This window comes from Medicago sativa, chromosome 2, assembly GCF_051527215.1.
Source record: "Medicago sativa cultivar Bolivia chromosome 2, Bolivia_mono, whole genome shotgun sequence".
Taxonomy (NCBI): Eukaryota; Viridiplantae; Streptophyta; class Magnoliopsida; order Fabales; family Fabaceae; genus Medicago; species Medicago sativa.
In genome coordinates, this window is record NC_140750.1 from 13,953,123 (window position 1) to 13,972,679 (window position 19,557).

The 19,557-nt window shown below is 33.7% G+C and overlaps 2 protein-coding genes across 2 annotated transcripts; one reads left to right on the plus strand and one right to left on the minus strand.

Moving 5' to 3' along the window:
* LOC146944776 (transcriptional adapter ADA2b-like) lies at positions 1–4,235 on the plus strand. The gene is made up of 11 exons (XM_085743121.1): positions 1–50; positions 1,133–1,194; positions 1,620–1,798; positions 2,045–2,110; positions 2,244–2,369; positions 2,464–2,524; positions 2,685–2,780; positions 2,866–3,088; positions 3,209–3,419; positions 3,520–3,741; positions 3,822–4,235. Exons 1-11 carry the CDS (start codon positions 1–3, stop codon positions 4,014–4,016), a joined length of 1,491 nt encoding a protein of 496 aa, XP_085599247.1. The 3' UTR covers positions 4,017–4,235.
* Positions 4,236–8,165: 3,930 nt separating this feature from the next.
* Positions 8,166–14,510, minus strand: LOC146944777 (uncharacterized). Its single transcript, XM_085743122.1, has 6 exons — positions 13,627–14,510; positions 11,438–11,538; positions 11,221–11,337; positions 10,029–10,838; positions 9,418–9,634; positions 8,166–9,127 (listed from the first exon to the last, which is right to left on the minus strand). Exons 1-6 carry the CDS (start codon positions 13,910–13,912, stop codon positions 8,556–8,558), a joined length of 2,103 nt encoding a protein of 700 aa, XP_085599248.1. The 5' UTR covers positions 13,913–14,510; the 3' UTR covers positions 8,166–8,555.
* Between the last annotated feature and the right edge of the window lie 5,047 nt (positions 14,511–19,557).

Here is a 19,557-nt window from a genome sequence, read left to right on the forward strand (position 1 = left end):
ATGGAGGTTTATGCCAAGAAAAAACCATCCAAGAAAGCATTAGAGGAACTGTGAGTGTTCTCTTTTTTTGCATTTTCCAATCAACCATGAAAACAAACTTCATGTCTTCCCTTTCCCTTGCAATTTTTCATATTTTATTGTAGGGAAATGATATTTGTACAATCGTTTTGTGACAACTTTTATAACAACTTTCTTTCTCATACTCACATAATATTTTTACTTTCTCTCTCTATTATTTTGATTTCCGTGTCAATACCTATCTTCCTTTGTAAATTTATGATTGTCTTAAAAGTTGTTACACAAATGGATGTTCAAATAACACACCTCAAATGATAATTATGCCTCTCTTTTTTTGAAAGAATAATTATGTCTTGTAAGTAAGGATTGATCATTCCGAATGAATTTAATTTGGATGTGTGTACTCATAGGTGTTGGAGCAATTCATCTCAAACTTTTAATTGCCTAGTACCTCTTTGAGTTTAATATTTTTAGATTAGATTAGACATAGGATACTTTGAATAATTGTCGGTAATTTATCCAAAAACCCATCAAAATTAATCACATAAGTTAGTTTTCAAGCGGTATCCACAAACTAACATTCACTTTACGTGCAAAATTGATTAGGTGACTAATTTTGATTTGATGATAGGTAAATTACCTACACAATTCTTCAAAAGAAATATATAAAAAAATTACCAATATGAATTAAAGCATTTTTCCATTCATTATTGCCAATTCTTTTCCATTAACACTTCACTTTTTTATTTTGACCAAGATAAACTCTTTCCTTAACAGAATCAACTTCCTTATTTTAATAAAAATCAATTGGTCAAATCAAGCCAAATCATTTCTCATTTTCTTTCAACTAACAAGATATTATTACTTTGCTCCAAAAAAAAAAACTGAAGCAATTTTTCTTGACACATTAAAAACTCAATAGTGAAAAATTGTATAAAAAAACAATTTTTAATCTTTTAAAAATTTGAATACCTATAGTCGAAAAAGTCTATTATTCAATGGAAAAAGCACATGAATAAATGATAAAAAAAATTTCACTTACCCTATTCTATCATGATATTTTTGTTTATCTGAATGTGTAGTAAAATGATGTGTACTTTTATTTACTGTATAGGGCAAGGAGACAGAAGAATGCTTTATTTGGAGATAATTCAGAATTTGGTGCTGCTGCTCCAGGTGCTTTTTCAACTATCATGTTCCATTGTACTTATTAATTCTATAATGCACTATGAAATTGTTCTACTGTATAACTATAGCTATAAGTATTATGGTAATTTCTATAATAGCACATAGCCATGTTTGCATTCTTCCATTTCACGTTGCTTGTTGTTTCTATTCGACAGTATATATTTGTACCTATGTGTAACTTTCCGCGTTGGAACTGTCCACCATCGTGCGCGTTTCTTCACTTTGTTTGGATCAAAGCGTATGTTGTTGTATATGCTGAATAATCTTTAGCTTAAGATATGATATAGGTGTTGCCATGGATTTTTTTCTTTTCATTTTCAAAAAGGAAACATTAGGGTTTCAATTGTCTATTTATTCATTCATTTATGATTCATGGATATTGTTGTATGTTTGAAAATAATTTTGTGAGATAGGTCAAGGAGCAGGTGAAGCAAAATGGGCTCTGTATCATTGCAATTACTGCAAGAAAGATATTACCGGAGTAATCCGTATCAAGTGTGCCGTGTGCCCTGATTTTGACTTATGTGTTGAGTGCTTTTCTGTTGGAGCTGAGCTCACACCCCACAAAAGCAATCATGATTACAGGGTCATGGTCAGTAACCATTACTTTCAAATGTTTTCCTTTGATGTCTTGATCGAGAGAAAGGTTATGCGATAATTATCTGATACTGTTTTTTTATATCATAAGTTGAGCATAAATCATATTTGAAATAATTTATGCTTGTTTATCGGCCCAACCACCGTTAAGAAAATTGTATTACTACTAGTTTCGACAACATTGTTGTTATTATTGTTTTGTTTCTTTAGATTAGTTTTTTAACACGGTTCCATGTTGCAGAATAAATTGTCTTTTCCTCTCATCTCCCCAGACTGGAGTGCAGATGAAGAAATGTTGATTCTAGAGGTACTTGGTTTAAACTAATTGCGTAGGAGTAACGGTGACTAGTGGTGTAATATGACAAAGCACTATATTTGGTGTTGAAGAAGAAATCTTTTATTGATATCTGAATTTTCTAGCTATAATATTTTCGTTTTAGGGAATTGAAATGTATGGCCTGGAAAATTGGGCAGAAGTAGCTGAGCATGTTGGAACTAAGAACAAAGAGGCATGCATGGAACACTATAAGAAGTTTTACTTGAACTCTCCGGTCTTCCCTCTTCCGGTATGATAGGCTTCGAATAAAGCTTCAATTAGCGCTTCTTATAATATTCGTTCATATCAAGGTATTTTAAATGCTGATTTTTCTTATTTACTAGGACATGTCTCATGCTGTTGGGAGAAGCAGAGAAGAACTTCTTGCAACGGCGAAAGGGCAAGGTGACGACAAGAAAGGTTTATCACAATACACGACATCACATTCGTTAGTTTATGTAGTTTTTTGTTTTTGTTGAAAAATGATTTCACTTACATAGCATACTATTATGACGTATTCAACAATTATCATTTTCTTTCGATCTCTATTGTTTATATATTTTAGGGTCGGATTCTGGGCCCTCGGTCAACACACATGCTGCAGCTGGTGCTAACAAAAAGGCATCCAATAAAGGCCCGGGAAAAGCTAGTTTGCTGGAAGGTGTGCATTTTATATTTGCTATAAATCACAATTGACATTACATTACATTTGTTGTATTTAACCCTAGTCCTTTTGCCATTGACAGATTCTCCAAAGGACGGAGATTTTGGAGGAAATAAGCCAAATTCCTCAAGAAATGAAGGCCGTACTTTGGTTGAAGCCAGTGGTTATAACCCGAAAAGACAGGAATTCGATCCTGAATATGATGATGATGCTGAGAAATTACTCGCTGATATGGAGTTTAATGACAATGACACTGAGGAGGAGATAGAGCTCAAACTTCGTATTATACGTACCTATAATAAAAGGTAAACAACCATTTTAGTTTTATAGGTTTCTTTACGTCATCCACACTCAAAATCATAAATAATGATATTTGTTGCATAGTATTGCTCACGTTCCTATCTTTAAATTGAAAAACGTTGCAGGCTCGATGAAAGAGAGCGCAGGAAGAAATTCATACTTGAAAGAAATTTGCTATATGAAAATCCAGTTGAGAAGGATTTAACACCCGAGGAAAAGGCAATATGCCGGAAATATGACGTGTTCATGCGCTTTCATACCAAGGAAAACCATGATGAATTGCTCAGAACTGTTATCTCTGAACATAGATATCTGAAAAAGATTCTAGAGACTAAGGTTTGAGACATGGATGCCATTAAATTGTTATGGACATTCACATTTTTTCTCTACTTGGAAAATTGAACAGTTTTCTGACATTTGTTGAACATGGCTGCAGGAAGCAATTGTTGCTGGTTGCCGCACTTCAGCTGAAGCAGATATATATCTGGCAAATAAGAGAAGAAAGGAAGCTGAAGGACGTGCTCGCAGGGCAAGAGAAAGTACTCATGTGGTCCCGAACAATCACAAGGTTCCGAATGCATTGATGTCTGCAGGGCCAGCTACTTCAAGTGCTGTCAATGCAACAAAACACTCAACAGCAGATTTACTTTCTGAAGTTGTAAGAATCTTTTTCTTCTGCCATGTTTGCTTTGCTTCTTATTTTGTTTTCTGAAACCGTCGGCTGTAATTTTCTATCAGGAGAAACGTTTGTGCTGCGAGTTAAGGTTGTCTCCAACCGTGTATCTGAAGATGCAAGAGGACCTGTCGGTACAAATGATTGCTGGAAGCGTCTCTTCAAAGTCCGATGCTCATCAAATGTTCAAGAATATTGATCCCATGAAAATTGACAGGGTGTATGACATGCTCATTAAGAAGGGTATTGGTTCCTCCTGAGATCTCTCTTAATCTATTATTCTGTTCAAGGACCCCTTAATAATAATCAGAATAAAATTAAGTTATATATCAAACTATAAACATTTCTAGAAATTTTTGAAGTGTTGTATCAAGCTTTTGTAATAAGTTTCTATCCGACATTTTTCATACACTGTGGAGTGGATAGAAGTGGTGTGTACCGGAATTAATAGTTGTGTTGATGGCTTAGCCAACATTAGTTGTGATAGTGGTTTCACTCTTATATATTATGAGCATGTTCCTGCACAGGTTTTTCGTTTCTTGGCTACTAACTATGTTCGAGTTTCTACTCCTTGATTGATTATTTTGTAATACATTTTCTCTAGGAGTGGGGTTAAAGATTAAAAGGTTCGTGGAGGTGAAATGAGAAGTGATTTATTTGTTTCTCTCATCTATTATGAGCACGTTACTACACAACATTAGTTGAGAGTGAATGGTTGCTACCACAGGAGATCAATAGTTTTGTTGATGAGTTAACCAATATTAGTTGTGATTGTTGTTGCACAAATTTATCCTTTCTTGACTACCGACTATGTTGGAGTTTCTACTCCTTGATTACTTAATATTAAGGGTGTTAAAATTGATGGATTAAGTTTAGAATCCTTATTTATTAATTTTTGTTACGTCTGCAGCAACTTAACCTAATTTTTTCCCGCTCATTTGCTTTATTAGGTTTGCAATTATTTAACCTAACAAATTCCATCTAAAAAAATGCATTGCACACAAATTTCATTCCTATACGCTTGCCTTTTTTTTTGAAGAAAATATTTTCTACCATATCGATGATCTTACGGGTTAAACATTATTTATTGGTCTCTATTACAGTCGAGAAAACCCGTGCGACGCACGGGTCAAAAGTCTAGTTGAAGTTCGATGGAGCTCCGACATTGATCTTCACCACCTCATCAACACATTTTTTTTATTACATTTATATTTATTAAAATAAATATTCAATTTTTTTCTAAAAAAAATAATCAGGTTTTAATACAATATTAAAAATACCATTGACCATCAATGTTGACTCACATTAAAACACTCATATTTTTTGTTTTTAACATGTTATTAATATTTATGTTAAATTAATTTAAATATTCAATTTCTTTTTTCCTCCAGTTTTTTTAGTTATAAAATTTATTAATATTTTGTCATAAAAATAATTCATATTAATTTTACAAATAAAATATTTATATTGTATTCATTGAATTATATTGTAATTTTAATTGATCTATTGAACAAAAAAGAAGTGGATGGATTGTGATACACCTATAGATTGTGATTCATCCATAATATGAAATGGATGGATTGAACCTAATCTATTAACTAATTGCTTGTTGGTTGGATGGATTTGATGAATTAATTAGTGAATAGATGGATTAAATTGTCACCCCTATTTAATAGAAGATTTGAATAGCATAACCCTTATGATGTACTTTTATTTTTGTTTGGTATTGAATGACTTAAATCGTTATGTGATAGAAACTTGAAAGCGTGTTTTCAATATTTTGAAAGTTTTTTTTTTCAAATGACAATGTTTTATTTTATTATCGAGAGAAATTGAATTCATAACCTTCTTTATTACTTCAATTTTCTATGATGTCGCTTCTCTCAAACCATCAAGCCACCTTATCACTTCTTTCAAATGACAATGTTGTTATTTTATTATCGAGCGAAATTGAATTCACGGTCTTTTTCACTCCAATTTTCTATGACGTCGCTTCTCTCAAACCTTGAAGTCACTTTATCACTTCTTGTTGGGTCATGAAGGGGACTCTCTTTGGATTAATTCATCAAATTGAGCTAAAAACAACCATACAAGTGATATATGACACCATATATTCACCAAAAACCTTAAGGAAAAGACTTTTTGAGTCCACTCACTTATATGTTGCTCAACCTCAACCCTTCCATCCAATGTAGGACTTTAACTCACTTGACATAACACAATATGTCTCCCTCGAATGTGAGTCTTTCTGCTTCCTTGATCCGACATTAGAAATCTCTTCTGCTCCCTCACAAAGTCTAACTAGGCTTTGATACCACTGTTGGGGAGTGGTTGTTGGACCATTAGGGGGAACCTTGTTAGGTTAGATCATCACATTAAGCTAAAACCAACCACATAAGTGACTCAGACACCACACCTTCATCCAAAATCTTAGGACATTAAGTACATAAGCTCTCTTACATACATACATATACATACATATATATATATATATATATATATATATATATATATATATATATATATCCCTTAAATTCTACTATTTTATCCAATGTGAGACTCTCTACGTCCTTGATCAAACATCAAAAACCACTCTCACATATCTTCACTAATTTGAATCAAACTTTAATATCATTGTTGGGCCATGAGGGGAGTCTCACTAGATCGGAACATCACAACAGACTTAGAGAATCAACATAAGTGAGTTGGACACCACATCTTATCCTAAAATATTAAGGTATTAGGTACATGAATCCTATTCTACTATTTTATTCAATGTGAGATTTTAAACTTGAAATATCACAATATTAGCGAAGGTTTAAACAATTGTATCAGAGTATGTTTTGACTTGGGGAGGATCTGAGAGAAGGAGGTGATTCTGGTGTTGGATAAAAAACACAGAGAGTCTCTCACTTGAAGGATATGACGTTGTGACTATCAAGTGTGAGTAAAGTCTCAAATTAATTAAAAGAGTTGAATTTGAACTGTATATAAGTGAGAGAGTCCATGTACCGAATGTCTTACGGTTTTGAGGTAAATTCCAATCTCTTTACAAACAATTCTAACAAACAATTACTAACCCTTACTATTACAAAAGTCTAGTATTTGTACAACATTTTGAGAAGTTTCACAAAGTCTTGGTGATATTATTCATACATATGGATGGATTTCGACCAAAAAAAAATACATATGGATGGATGGTATGATATTTGTGTCCGTTTCATATCCATTCGGACATACGCTAGGCAAATAATCTACAAATTTGAGGCACCCTTCGGGTAATTACATATATTCATAGATAGCATTTTTCGAAAGAAAAAAAAAACTTGTTGTAATTACCTAAAATTTAACAATAAAAAAGTTCATTAGATTCATTTCACACGCAGTTTAACAATAAAATTTATCACATTCATTTCCTTTTTTTTACCAACACATAAAAATATCCAAACATTTCATTTCTAACCAGACTAAAGTTCATCACATTTTTAAACTAGAAATATGTTAAGTAATTTACGTAATATATTAATTTATTAACAAGTACGGATATTCGCAGACACATATATCATGAAATCTACATTCATATTGATTAAGGTACCCACTCCGCGCACATGTTAGATTTATCCACAAATTCCCACCGGTACACTCATTTTTTTCCCAACCCTGGACTTAACTCATTTTTAAATGTTTGTTTACGATTTTAAAAAAAAAAAAAAATTTACTATAAGTGAAAAGCTATTAGGATTAACTTTTCCCAAAATATATTTTTTCAAAAACAAGAAAGTAACATATGAACTAGTTAAAACTTTTTTTTTAAATGATTTTTATGGGTAGTAAACAAACATAAATAACTTCAAATTTTCCTTAAAATCTCTATAAAAAAAATCTCTATTCTTTTAACACAAAATCTGTTTTTTTAAAGCTGAAACAAACACTCGTAATCTATGAAACTTTTTCCCAATAGATGAAAACAACAGAATTTCCCATTGATAAAAAATGCTTTCAAAAACGTTCTCAATTTGCCATCACTTAAAACAAATAGTTTACCTTACCACACTAAAACAGAAAATCATCAATGAAAAACCACTGACCAAATTTTTGACAAGGTCCATTACCTGTTTGCTTCACACCCCAACATCAGTTCAGAAGTGTGCATATAATGTGTGGGTGGAAAATAGCACCTTTATATTGAATCTCCAAGTCACAACATAAATCCCACCACATGTTGATGTTGATGGAGATCAAATTATGATTCCATACACAACATTAATCTCATGGCTCATGCAACAATGATAGAACCACATTGTCGATCATTTTCCGATCCCTGATAATTTGAAATGCAAGAATCGTGGCATATGGTAGTTACATAATTACATACAACCATATATGAATAGGTGCACATATTTAGCAAATTGTTCAAAGATAAAACTTTATATAGTACTTCATGATCAAAGGTAAAAACTAATTAAAATCTCAAAGTACAAACTTTACCCTTGGGAGCTAAACTCCTCGATACGCAGTTTCAAGTTTCAGTGGGTGTATGTGCAATTGTGCATCTAACAACCCACATGAACTAAATATCAAGACTAGACTGTATAAGCTTTATAGATTGTTGATCTAATGAAAGACCTCAACCCAAAACATAAGCTATACACTAAAATGTACTAGAATAAGAACTTTACCATCATTATCCTCTGCATATGTATTACTACTATCCTGAAGTTTCATTTCATTATTATATACATTACGTATATATAATCAGTAGGAGAAAGAGAAATCTCCCATTTACCTTTACCATATATTCATGTAACCTGTATTGCTCCTGCTGCATCAAGTTTTGGTTCAGAACGACCAATTTTTTCCTCCATCACCAAATTCTCCTCGCTGTCCTCTCCAGTGTTGTCAGCATCAGCATCATCACCGTCATTGTCAGAGCCATTATCATCACTGCTACTACCAGAGTTACAATCCTTGTCTTTATCAAACGCATCAACAACATTGTCAGTCTCAGTATCACCATCAAAGCCACCAGAGTCGATGCCCTCGTCTTCATGAATGGCATGGAGTGGTGGTTTCCACAAAGTCATTCTCTTCATACCGCCATTAAGTTCTTCCAAACCAGATGATTTTTGCTCAACCTTTGGAGCAACTTCAACTTTAGCGATTGGTGGCGATTTACTTTCAAATGTTGCAGAACTGCCAGTCATAGATCCATTGACCACTGCAGAATTAGCTTGAAACTTGGGGCGGGGGGGATTTGAAGATAAAAAGCTGCAAATGTCCGGCTTTCCCAATATATCAACCCACATGTTATCAATCCAATCTTGGGAAATTCGAAGGTCTCTCTTTTCAACCAATAGAAACTTCTCTTCACCTGAAGAGAATCACATTACCATGAGATGTCTTGCCCGAAGAAAAACATTATGTGTGTTGTAATTACATTTGATTATGAATTTTCCTTTTCAGTTGTGATGGAGAGAAGATGGAAACTAACTACAGATAATGCATTTTCAGAAACACTGAACAATTTTTCAAAAATATTCATCTATTTTTAAAATACATTTTCAAAAACTTTGATAGTGTCTTCTAAAATGTTTATTTTATCATGGAAATGGAAACAGGAAATACTACAAGAAAACGGGGCCCAAGTAATTTAAGTCATACCAGGCGAATAAACCTGACAGGTTCCATTTTCAGAAGCATCAACGGCAGTTATAATACTTTCCCACCATCCATCCCCACACCAGGCATCCACAGCTGCTCCAATCTCGAAAGTACAACCTTTAACAGATTCAGGAGGGCGTGGTCGTACTAATAAGCGGCCGTCACACCGCATACCCAGTTTGTCAGGTTTTGCCACTCTTTGTGCAGGGATCCATTCCTACACAATAACAGGTTGAGAACCATATTCTTCCTCAAAAATCACCCGCAATCATTATTTATACTTGTATAAAAAATTACCCAGCCAATAGATATATAGTTAATTCTGATACAAAGTGTAAAGTTTTACATCATCAGCAAATCACAACCAATCATATGTGTGACTTTAAAAGTAATTATAAAGTCAGACGTTTTTAATGATGTGAAGAGTCTGACGACTATGACTGATTGATAGCGTAAAAAAATCTTTACACTAACGGGGTGTATATGAACGTGTGCATGTGTCACACACACACACACACACACACACACACACACACACACACACACATATATATATATATATAGAGAGAGAGAGAGAGTGGGTGAGAGAAGAAATATAAGGCATTGCATACCTCTAGATGTTCCTCCTCATCCACTGCATCCATTATGTCATCATACAAAACCTTGAGCTTCTTATGAGATGCATACAAGATTGTACATCTAAACCAGCATCCTCTAATGCCACTATCTTGAGAGAGAAACTCTACCTTATCATTGACCTTAAAAGGCAGTTCAGGCTTAGGTTCGATACCCTTACCCATTGTATTTCTTGACAGTTTTAGTTTCAGACTCGGGTATTTCGGTACACCATTTGGCATCTCATTCATAAGAAAAGAGTTTTGCAGACCAGAAGAACCCTTTTCAGCTACCGAGTACTCCACAGAACTTCTATTCCTCTTATTGCTGGACCTCAAAGGATCATCTTGAGTGAAGTTCCCACCATCTTCAAATTTCGGACAGTCCGCCTTTCTTTTGGGAAGAATAGGGCAATTCAAACCAGAAAGTATAGGCTGGTTACTATAACCGCTCAGCTTAGTAAGTGCAAAGGGTTTCAGCTTATTATTTTTAAGCTGCCTAGAACATACATGGATCTCAGATGAAGAGGTACGCAGCAACTCAGCTTTGTATTTCTCGTAATGCTTAGGAGTCAGAACTGTTGCAGGACCATTGATGCACTCAGCACTGATCACCTGAACATTAGGTGTGATGAAAACCTCACCCTCATGAAGATCAAGCTCTGGAATCACATGCTTGACTTCCTGACCACGGTGAAACCACCGTACTTTCACCCTTTTTTGTTTCTTTTTGTCTTCATACATATCTTCCAAGTAACCGAGATAGTGATTTTCCTCTTCAGCCATAATATACACAAATGAATGAACCTATAAATTAGAAGAAATATTTCAGAAACATAAAATTACCTCTGTATGCCAATAAAAGTCAATGATAACAAGGGTCTGTGTGGATTGACTTATTTGAGCTTATTCACTGACATAAGCACTTGTTAGATTGTTTGGGAGAGCTTATGGAAATAGCTATGACATGTCCATAAGTTATTTTTAGCTTACTTTCATAAGCTCTCCAGGATAGCTTATGAAAATATCATATATAAAAACAGTTTTACTTTATTTTATCTTTCATTAAAAAATAGCTTATATATAAATACTTATATGATAAGCGCAAAATTAAGTTGTTTATCCAAACAGGGCCCAACAATGCGTGGAAATAACTGAGATGTAACAACAAAACAAACAGTTTACATACATATATGGTTGTCCCTTTCCTGTCAAACCCTGAGTAGTGCTTCAGCTGTTTAGCACAAAAGGAAGAAGCACCTGACCATACAATATCTGAACTTTGAATGTTCAGCTTCTTAGAAATCTGCAATGCAGAAAACATAGGCATGGTGAGTTAATCATGTCATATAAAGATACAAAGGAAACTAACGACAGATGGATTTTAATAGTCATTGGTTCTATACCAGTTTATCAGGTATTTTTCTGTTATTAGCATTGATTCCATCTGCGAACGTATCAAGAGAGCCCAGTCCTGCAGCATTTGCTGAATCATCCAGCAGTGTACCTGTCAGAGAAAAATTGAGGTTGCTCAGAAAACTTTTCTTTCCGTGACAAGAGAATAAAAGTAGGTTCAAAGTGGAGTGATAAACCATGTTGTAGCAAAAGACACGGCAAAAATGGAATGCAACGGCCACAGAAAACTAGCATGAAGTATCAAGTGCATTTTTTGCTTCCTTCCTTTAATTGTCTTTACTTTTGTTATAACGAAATTGTACATAAAATGATTCGGGAAGCAGATAAGACACCAAGTATTCAACTCAATACCTTAATTGTCTTCATGGACGCACAACAACAACAACAACGACAACAACAAGCCAGCCTCATCCCACTAACTGGGGATCAAATTACGCCATAATGTTCTATCATAAACCATATTTGGACACATAGCTTCAGACAATAAATAATTATTTGCCAATTGATCAAAGGATACCGTCAAAATTTTCTAGCCATATAAAATTAAGCTAAACTTGCATCCAAATGAAAAGAAGAAAATAACAGGTGACCATTGTTATGAGGGCTCCACCGGTATAGGGATCGAGGAGAGTCAGAAATATGCAACCCTGCCCCATTAAAAGGAGAGGCTATTTTTTACTACTACCATACATGGATATCAAATCGATATTAAATCTTGAATTGAAAGACTTATTTTCAGAATCATATATCAAATCTATTACAAAGCGATTTATAGCAAAATTATAAATCAACAAAAGAAAAGTGGCTGGCTATACAAAGTTGACCATAAAAAACAGTTGACTACATTAAGTTTTGGTAGTGTCGGAATTCACCATAGTGAATCTAGATTCACAATAAATCGGGATTCATAATGATATCCATATCCAAAATCGATAAACATTCGAGATTTGTATCGATCGGGTTCAGTTTTATATCAAATCGAGATACAACTCTCATGTATAATGAGATAATGATACTACAATCCCAATGCAGCAACCTTACCGATGGATCAAAACTCGAAACTCGGGAGAAAATAAAACAAGAAAGAAAAATATTAGGTTTTGATCTCGAAAAGCTGATCGATTCGATAAGCAGAAGATGATCCCACCATGTTTAATGCATTGATTGTAAATAAAAAATGGAATGAAATAAAATTGACAGAACACAGATCTAAAACACAACAACCGATCACAGAAATCACAATCTGGCAGCTACGGAAAGATTAGGAAGTTAATCAACAAAATAAACAGTACCAATTTCCTTATCCATCAAGCCTCAAGGATTACAACAGATTTCTCCCCCACCACTCCGTATCCTTTATCACAGCAACAGCCTTGACAGTGTTGAAGAAGCACAGGCTTGTGTAATTTCTCAATGTAATGTGTTTTCGGAATGGCTTTAAAATGACGCATCAGTGGGATTTAACATTGCCCGATAGAGTGTATTGTGTCACGTTACAAGCACGTGATCTTTCATTGACTAGCTGACATGGTTTAAGATTGGACTATTATTCTTTGGGCTGGGCTTAGTAAATAGTTTGTATGACTTGGATTTAGTCAGTGTATGATACATTTCAGCTCCACGTGGTTGCTCAACCCTAAAACCCTAGTTCCCTAGTTATTACCTCAATCTTCCTAATTACATCATGGTTTTAAATTGTGGTGCGTAACCACAACTGCAACCACCATGTAAAGACTTTTGAGGTCACCACTGCATTGCAGTCGCAATTGCAACTACAATTACCTCATTTGTTCACAATTTTTTACAATATCAATAATCATTACGTAACCACAGTCACAATTGATAACCTTTGCATTAACCAACAATATAAATGATCATGAATGACGTATACAATTCACAAAGCACAAACTTGACCAAATTCTTGAAGGGTGACTCATAAGAAGAAGTGCAATGTGTGGTTGATAAAAAGAAAAAATCCATGTAGCATCTAACAAGAACACATGAGCTTAGGTACATGAAAAAAATAATAACCTTCGTGACAAAAATTCCCAAAAGCCAATAACCATTCATCCAATAAAACAATTCACCACATACACTTGCAACCACAAACAATAACTCATAACAAATAAATCATTAAAACACATGAGAATCAAATTGCAACAGAATCAAACAAAATTACCATTACGGTGCGATAGATTCCTCGAAACCAAATGGTTGAGCCAGTCAACAACCTCCCTCCTTGCCCTCCATTTATAAACAACGTTAGTAGATCCATAATCCATCAAAAATTGTTGAGGAACAACATACATCATGTGCCTCACACTCCTCTCAGTCCCCACAACAGCTAGCACCGAATCCCCCGACATATGTCTCAAGTAAAAATGAATCACACGGTTCCCACGCTCTTGACATATCACTTGCTCCTCCCATGACACAAAAACAGCATCAACCTCATCCCCTGACATCCTTAAATCCTTCAAAATCCACCACCGCCACCAACAGCAAAAGCAACACTCTACACTACAACATTAAATAACACAACAAATAAATAAACAACGATGGGTTGTTCCTAAACCAACCCTAAATTGGTGTAAGGAAAAACCCTATCAAGCTATCCCCTAAAATCCTAAAACTCAAACCATTGATGAAAAAACCAAAACCACAACGACCCAGATGAAAAAAATCAATCTTTTTTCAGTCTAGAATCAAATGGGGCAAAAGGGTGGATCAAGATTAAAGAGAGAGAAACTATAGCGTCATGGTACAAAAACTATAGAAGTGAAGTCAAACAATGTGGCACCATCAAAACCAAAGGAAAACAACAAAACAAGGATTAAGGTTCATTCATCGTACTACGCCATATGATGTTTATGTTGTGGAAAAACAAAAACCCAGGTTTTGTGAAGTGGGGTTCAAGGCAATGGATGAGAGAGAAAGAGAGGATTTTGAAGGGTGAAAAGGAGGGTTTGAAGAAAATGGTTGAAACCCTTTTTGAGAGTGAAAAAAGGGTTTGTGATGAGAGTGAAAACGATGATGAAAAACCTCAAAAAGAACAACAACGGTGTTTTTGTTCTTGTTCTTCTTGTTCTTGTGGTGAATCAAAGGAAGAACCTAAAGGGTATTAAGGGAATTTTAGTGTTTTCTTGAGAGGGATATTCCAGTGTTGCACATACACGTGTGTTCTTGACACGTGTCATTTTCATGATTCTATTTTGACCACTTGATTCGATGATGATCAGTGTAGGGTACCGTAGTACTTGCATTTTTGTTTGGAAGTTTCTTTACGACGTCGTTAGGTGAGGTATGTTGTTCCCAAAGTCAAGGATTTTAACCAAACTCTAGTCGTCATTACTCATTCCTAGACATGCCCAATGCATACTTTAATGGAAAATAAATTCGGCCAACTTTTTTTACCTCTTCAAACTTAGGTTTTTGACCTATCATGCCTCTTATGGACTCCTACGACTTAGGTTATTTGATTTTGCTATGGTAATAAACATTGAGTCGACGATGAGATATTTATTTCTTATTATATAGGATTTGATTATCTTTGAAATAGACGACTTTAGAAATCCACTATATGTTTGATCCGTCATGCCTCTTATGTATTCCTACAACTTGGGTTTGGATTATCTTTAAAATATGCGACTCCATAAATCAATTGCGATTCTTTTCTCGATTGACCTTAAAAAGATGTTGGAGCATACAATAATTCTTTATGTGATAAATATATTATTATTAAACTTTAATCATAACTATAATTAATGTCCAACTTAAACATTTTTTTTTGAGGGAATGTCCAACTTAAACATGATTATTACATCTTGAGGCTCTCATATAATACTTGTTTGATTTCGCGTTGGAGCACCTCAAACATGAGTTAAACAATGTCAAACGTAACTTAGCGATAATTCAAATGTTTGGATGTATATGATTAAATGTAATTCATGACATTAAATTTGGTTCATAATAAAGCTAGCTGGAGTAGCTTTTGTGTTAAATGAGAATCAACTCCAAGATTTTCACTATGATACAATAGACTTTCGACCCGTACGATGCACATGTCCTATCAACTGTAATAGAGACCAATAAATTATATTATATATTTTTGTTGATTATATATTTTTGTTGATGTTAAATAAGTCATAGGAACAAATGTATCTTACCATTAAAATTAATACAATAAAGACTCATAATTTCTGGGAATTGAATGAGTTGCAGACAACATTAGTTTTCAAAAATTACGAAATACTCCATCCGTCCCAAAATGTAAGCAAAAATGGGTCAACATAAGTTGAAGTATCTGATACAAAATTTCAACCAAATACATTAACTTTTGTTGACCCATTTTTGCTTACATTTTGAGACGGGGGGAGTATTTCTCTACCAAACATATTTGAAGTTACAATAGCATCTTCACCATCTATTTAAATCGTTGGCCCGTGCAATAATACATGTCTATTTAAAATACGATGTCATTAGGTGAGGTATATTGTTCACAAAGTCAAGGGATTTAACCAAACTCTACTTGTTATCCCTAGACATGCCCAATGCATACTTTAATGGAAAATAAATTTGCCCAACTTTTTTTTCCCTCTTCAAACTTATGTTTTATGACCTATCATGCATGTTATCTTACGACTCCTAGCCATTCAAAAAAAAAAAAAATCTTACGACTCCTACGGCTTAGGTAATTTGAATCTGCTATGGTAACAAGCATCGAATCGACGATGACATATTTGTTTCTTACTATCTACTATGGTAATAAACATTGAATCGACGATGACATGTTTGTTTTTTACTATATAAGGTTGGACTATCTTCAAAATAGATGACTTTAGAAATCGACTATGGATTTGACATGTCATGCCTCTTATGTATTCCTACGACTTGGGTAATTTGAGTCTGTTATGGTAATAAGTATCGAGTCGATAACGAGCCATTTGTTTCTCACTTACTATATGGGGTTGGATTGTCTTCAAAATAGGCGACTCCATAAATCGACTCTTATTCTTTTCTCGATCGACCTTAAAAAGACGTGGAAGAATACAATAACTCCTAGGCTGATAAATATATTATGGTTAATGTTAACTTGTGCCCTCAAGGCACATGTTAAAATACTCATTATAGAAATACACATATCAAAAGACGTGCATTCAACTTCTTAAAAGTTGTTATATTGTTTTTTCCAATGCAAAATTGCTCTATTTAGGTTGTTTAACATGTGCCCTAAGGGCACAAGTTAACATGACCCATATATTATTATTAAACTTTAATTATAATAATAATTTTGTCCAACTTAAACAAGATTATTACATCTTGAGGATCCGATATAGTACTTGTTTGATTTCACGTTGGAGCACCTCAAACATGAGTTAAAAAATGTCAAACAACTTTAGTGATAATTCACATATTTGGATGTGTATGATTCAAGTTCAACGCAATTCATGGCATTATTGATTCGTGGTGAAGCTAGCAGGAGTAGCTTTTGTGTTGAATGGGAATCAACTCCAAGATTTCACTATGATACATCGTACTTTGTTCATACTTTTGCCATCTAACAAATTTTTAATATACATTTTAAATAAAATTGAAACCCATTTTGGTCATTACACACTTTTGAGCAATTTTAATCCAAATTATGGAAAGAACATGGATTGATAAGAATCAATTTCACCTTATTGTATCTAAACATAAATCAACTTACTTTAAACTCACTTTTAATCAAAAAAAATTCTATAAAACTCAATTTTCACCACCGCAGAACCAAATACACGTATAGAATGCTTATAAATTTACTTCACATATATATATTTTTTTGTCTTAGATGATCATAAATTTACTTCACATGTATATACTCCCTCCGTCCCTATATCTAACCACCCATTTGACTTTATTTTTGTCCCTAAATCTAAACCCCTTTTCAAATTACTAGATGCATTTATTATTTTTTTTCCAAAACATATCCCTAATTAATACTACTAACTTGTTTTGAAATTTAAAAAGTCAAATTTAATACATATACAAACAAAGGACAATATGGTAATATTAACACACAAAACAGACATAATAATTACACTGTCAGCTTTTCTTAAGAAATGTGAAAAAAGCAAAGGGAGGTTACATTAAGGGACGGAGGGAGTATTTTTTTTGTCTTAGATGAAGTGGTAATCCACTGAAATTAAACACACACAACTGTGAGGTCACGGGTTCGAACCCGAGTCACGACGTCCGGCCTTGCAATTTCGACATTTGCCAGTTGAGCTAGGACTTCTAGACATATTTCTTTTTACTTGTTGGTTTTTTTTTACTTTTTACACAAATCAATGTAACCAATAAATTTTGTTACTTTTGATATAATTGCTTATCTTTTTTCTATAACACCCCTAATAAGAAAAATGTTAAGAACACTTTGTTTCTAACACTCATTTTAACACGCTTATGTGAGTCTCACCACTTCATGTTAGATCCATTTCTAAAGTGTGTGATTTATATTGGTTTCATTCAATAAAAAAGCGAGTGTCAGAGAGAATGTTCATAGCACTTCTCGTACCCTTAATCATTTATTATCTTAGTCTACATAAAAAGTACATATCATTTAGTTAATTTTAGAGTCATATAGTGTGTTTGGATAATGCAATAGTCACCACATTCGTTTTTTTGTATTTCAATGTCAATTTGATTGTGATTTTTGGTGTTTCATAGTGTTGCTTTCTTGTCATCTCATTGTGACTCCATATAATTACGCCAACCTTACTATCATTAAAAAAATGCATTTAATTTCCAATTAACTGACATAGAGTAATGTAGTTGAGGTCACTTATTTTGTATTCACATAATTCAAACCCATCACTCTGTTTAAAGAGATCAAACTTCAGTCAGTACCATAGCATAAATATTTGCTTTGTTTTTCAATCATTTTCTTGGAGGTTACATTTCTTCTAAAAGCATAGTAAGACTAAGAGATATATTTGCATGTTTTATGTGGGCAATACACGTTCTTTTGATACAAAAATGAGTTTGAGGATCACTCAATTGCTATCCAAACATGCACATTAATCCACTACCTGCTTATCTAAAAATGATCCAGAAAAATGCAGTTATCAACCAAAACCTTTGTATTAGTTATAGATTTACAAATTATATAAAAAATCAAGCACGTGATTACTCTTTAGCATAACTTATTTACCTACCCTATTGAAAAATGAAAAGAAGTGAATTTGTAATATAATATAATATAATATATATTTGAGATTTTTATTTAAAATCATGAATATTACTATCAAACCATTAAATACATTTTTGCAAACCAATCAAGAAACGACATACAACAATGTTAATTTGGGACCCACTAGAGTTACAATTGAAGTCCATTTTACCCAACATTTATGCCACGAGAAGATAAGGAACGAGGGAGATAAGGTTGGTGTATTGCAGGTAGTATAGTGTTAATGTGTTATTGTCAAACAATACCTGCATTTCATTTCCATCCACAAGATGAATGAGTAGCACAACAACGGTATATTGTACAAGCTTTAATTGTGTTTGAAAATGGAAGAGTATATAAAAAATAAAAAAACTTAGCCGAATTATAATGCACTCCAATCCATCTTATTTTATCCTCACGTGGCTAGTAGTGTTTTTAAAATATGTCATCATTATGGGAGAACATATTTAGATTACACGTGGAGTTGCCTCCGTGAGCTTATCTCAGTTAGTAAGCATGTCATATATTATATGTATGGGTAGGGTTTGAAGCACCTCACTACATTTAAAATGTATCAGCTCCAACCACTAGACTATTTTAAAAAAAAAATTAGATGTAGAGTTTCGGTAAAAGATGAATAAATAGATGAGTAGTTATAACTAGTTATCATCTCTTCTCTCACATGTATCATACAAATCAAACTATAATACGACATGGATACATATAGGTGAATAAGAGCATCACCATCGTCCTTTAAAAAAAAGGGCATCTCCATCGTGGTTTTAGATGGGGAGATACTGAACAGTGGCTTAAGATCCATCATATTGATTGGGATATGTGCTTTCGACAAAAGCTTCATGGTGGTTTAGGGATAAAGAAGCTCCGAAATATGAATGAGGTTTT

Coding starts and splice junctions, on each gene's coding strand:
- LOC146944776 (XM_085743121.1), top strand. CDS start 1: ATGGAGGTTTATGCCAAGAAAAAACCATCCAAGAAAGCATTAGAGGAA. Junction 1,799..2,044: donor ATCATGATTACAGGGTCATG/GTCAGTAACCAT, acceptor TCCATGTTGCAG/AATAAATTGTCTTTTCCTCT. Junction 3,420..3,519: donor AAAAGATTCTAGAGACTAAG/GTTTGAGACATG, acceptor ACATGGCTGCAG/GAAGCAATTGTTGCTGGTTG.
- LOC146944777 (XM_085743122.1), bottom strand. CDS start 13,912: ATGTCAGGGGATGAGGTTGATGCTGTTTTTGTGTCATGGGAGGAGCAA. Junction 11,539..13,626: donor GAATCTATCGCACCGTAATG/GTAATTTTGTTT, acceptor TTTCTCTGACAG/GTACACTGCTGGATGATTCA. Junction 10,839..11,220: donor GGAAAGGGACAACCATATAT/GTATGTAAACTG, acceptor TCTAATTTATAG/GTTCATTCATTTGTGTATAT.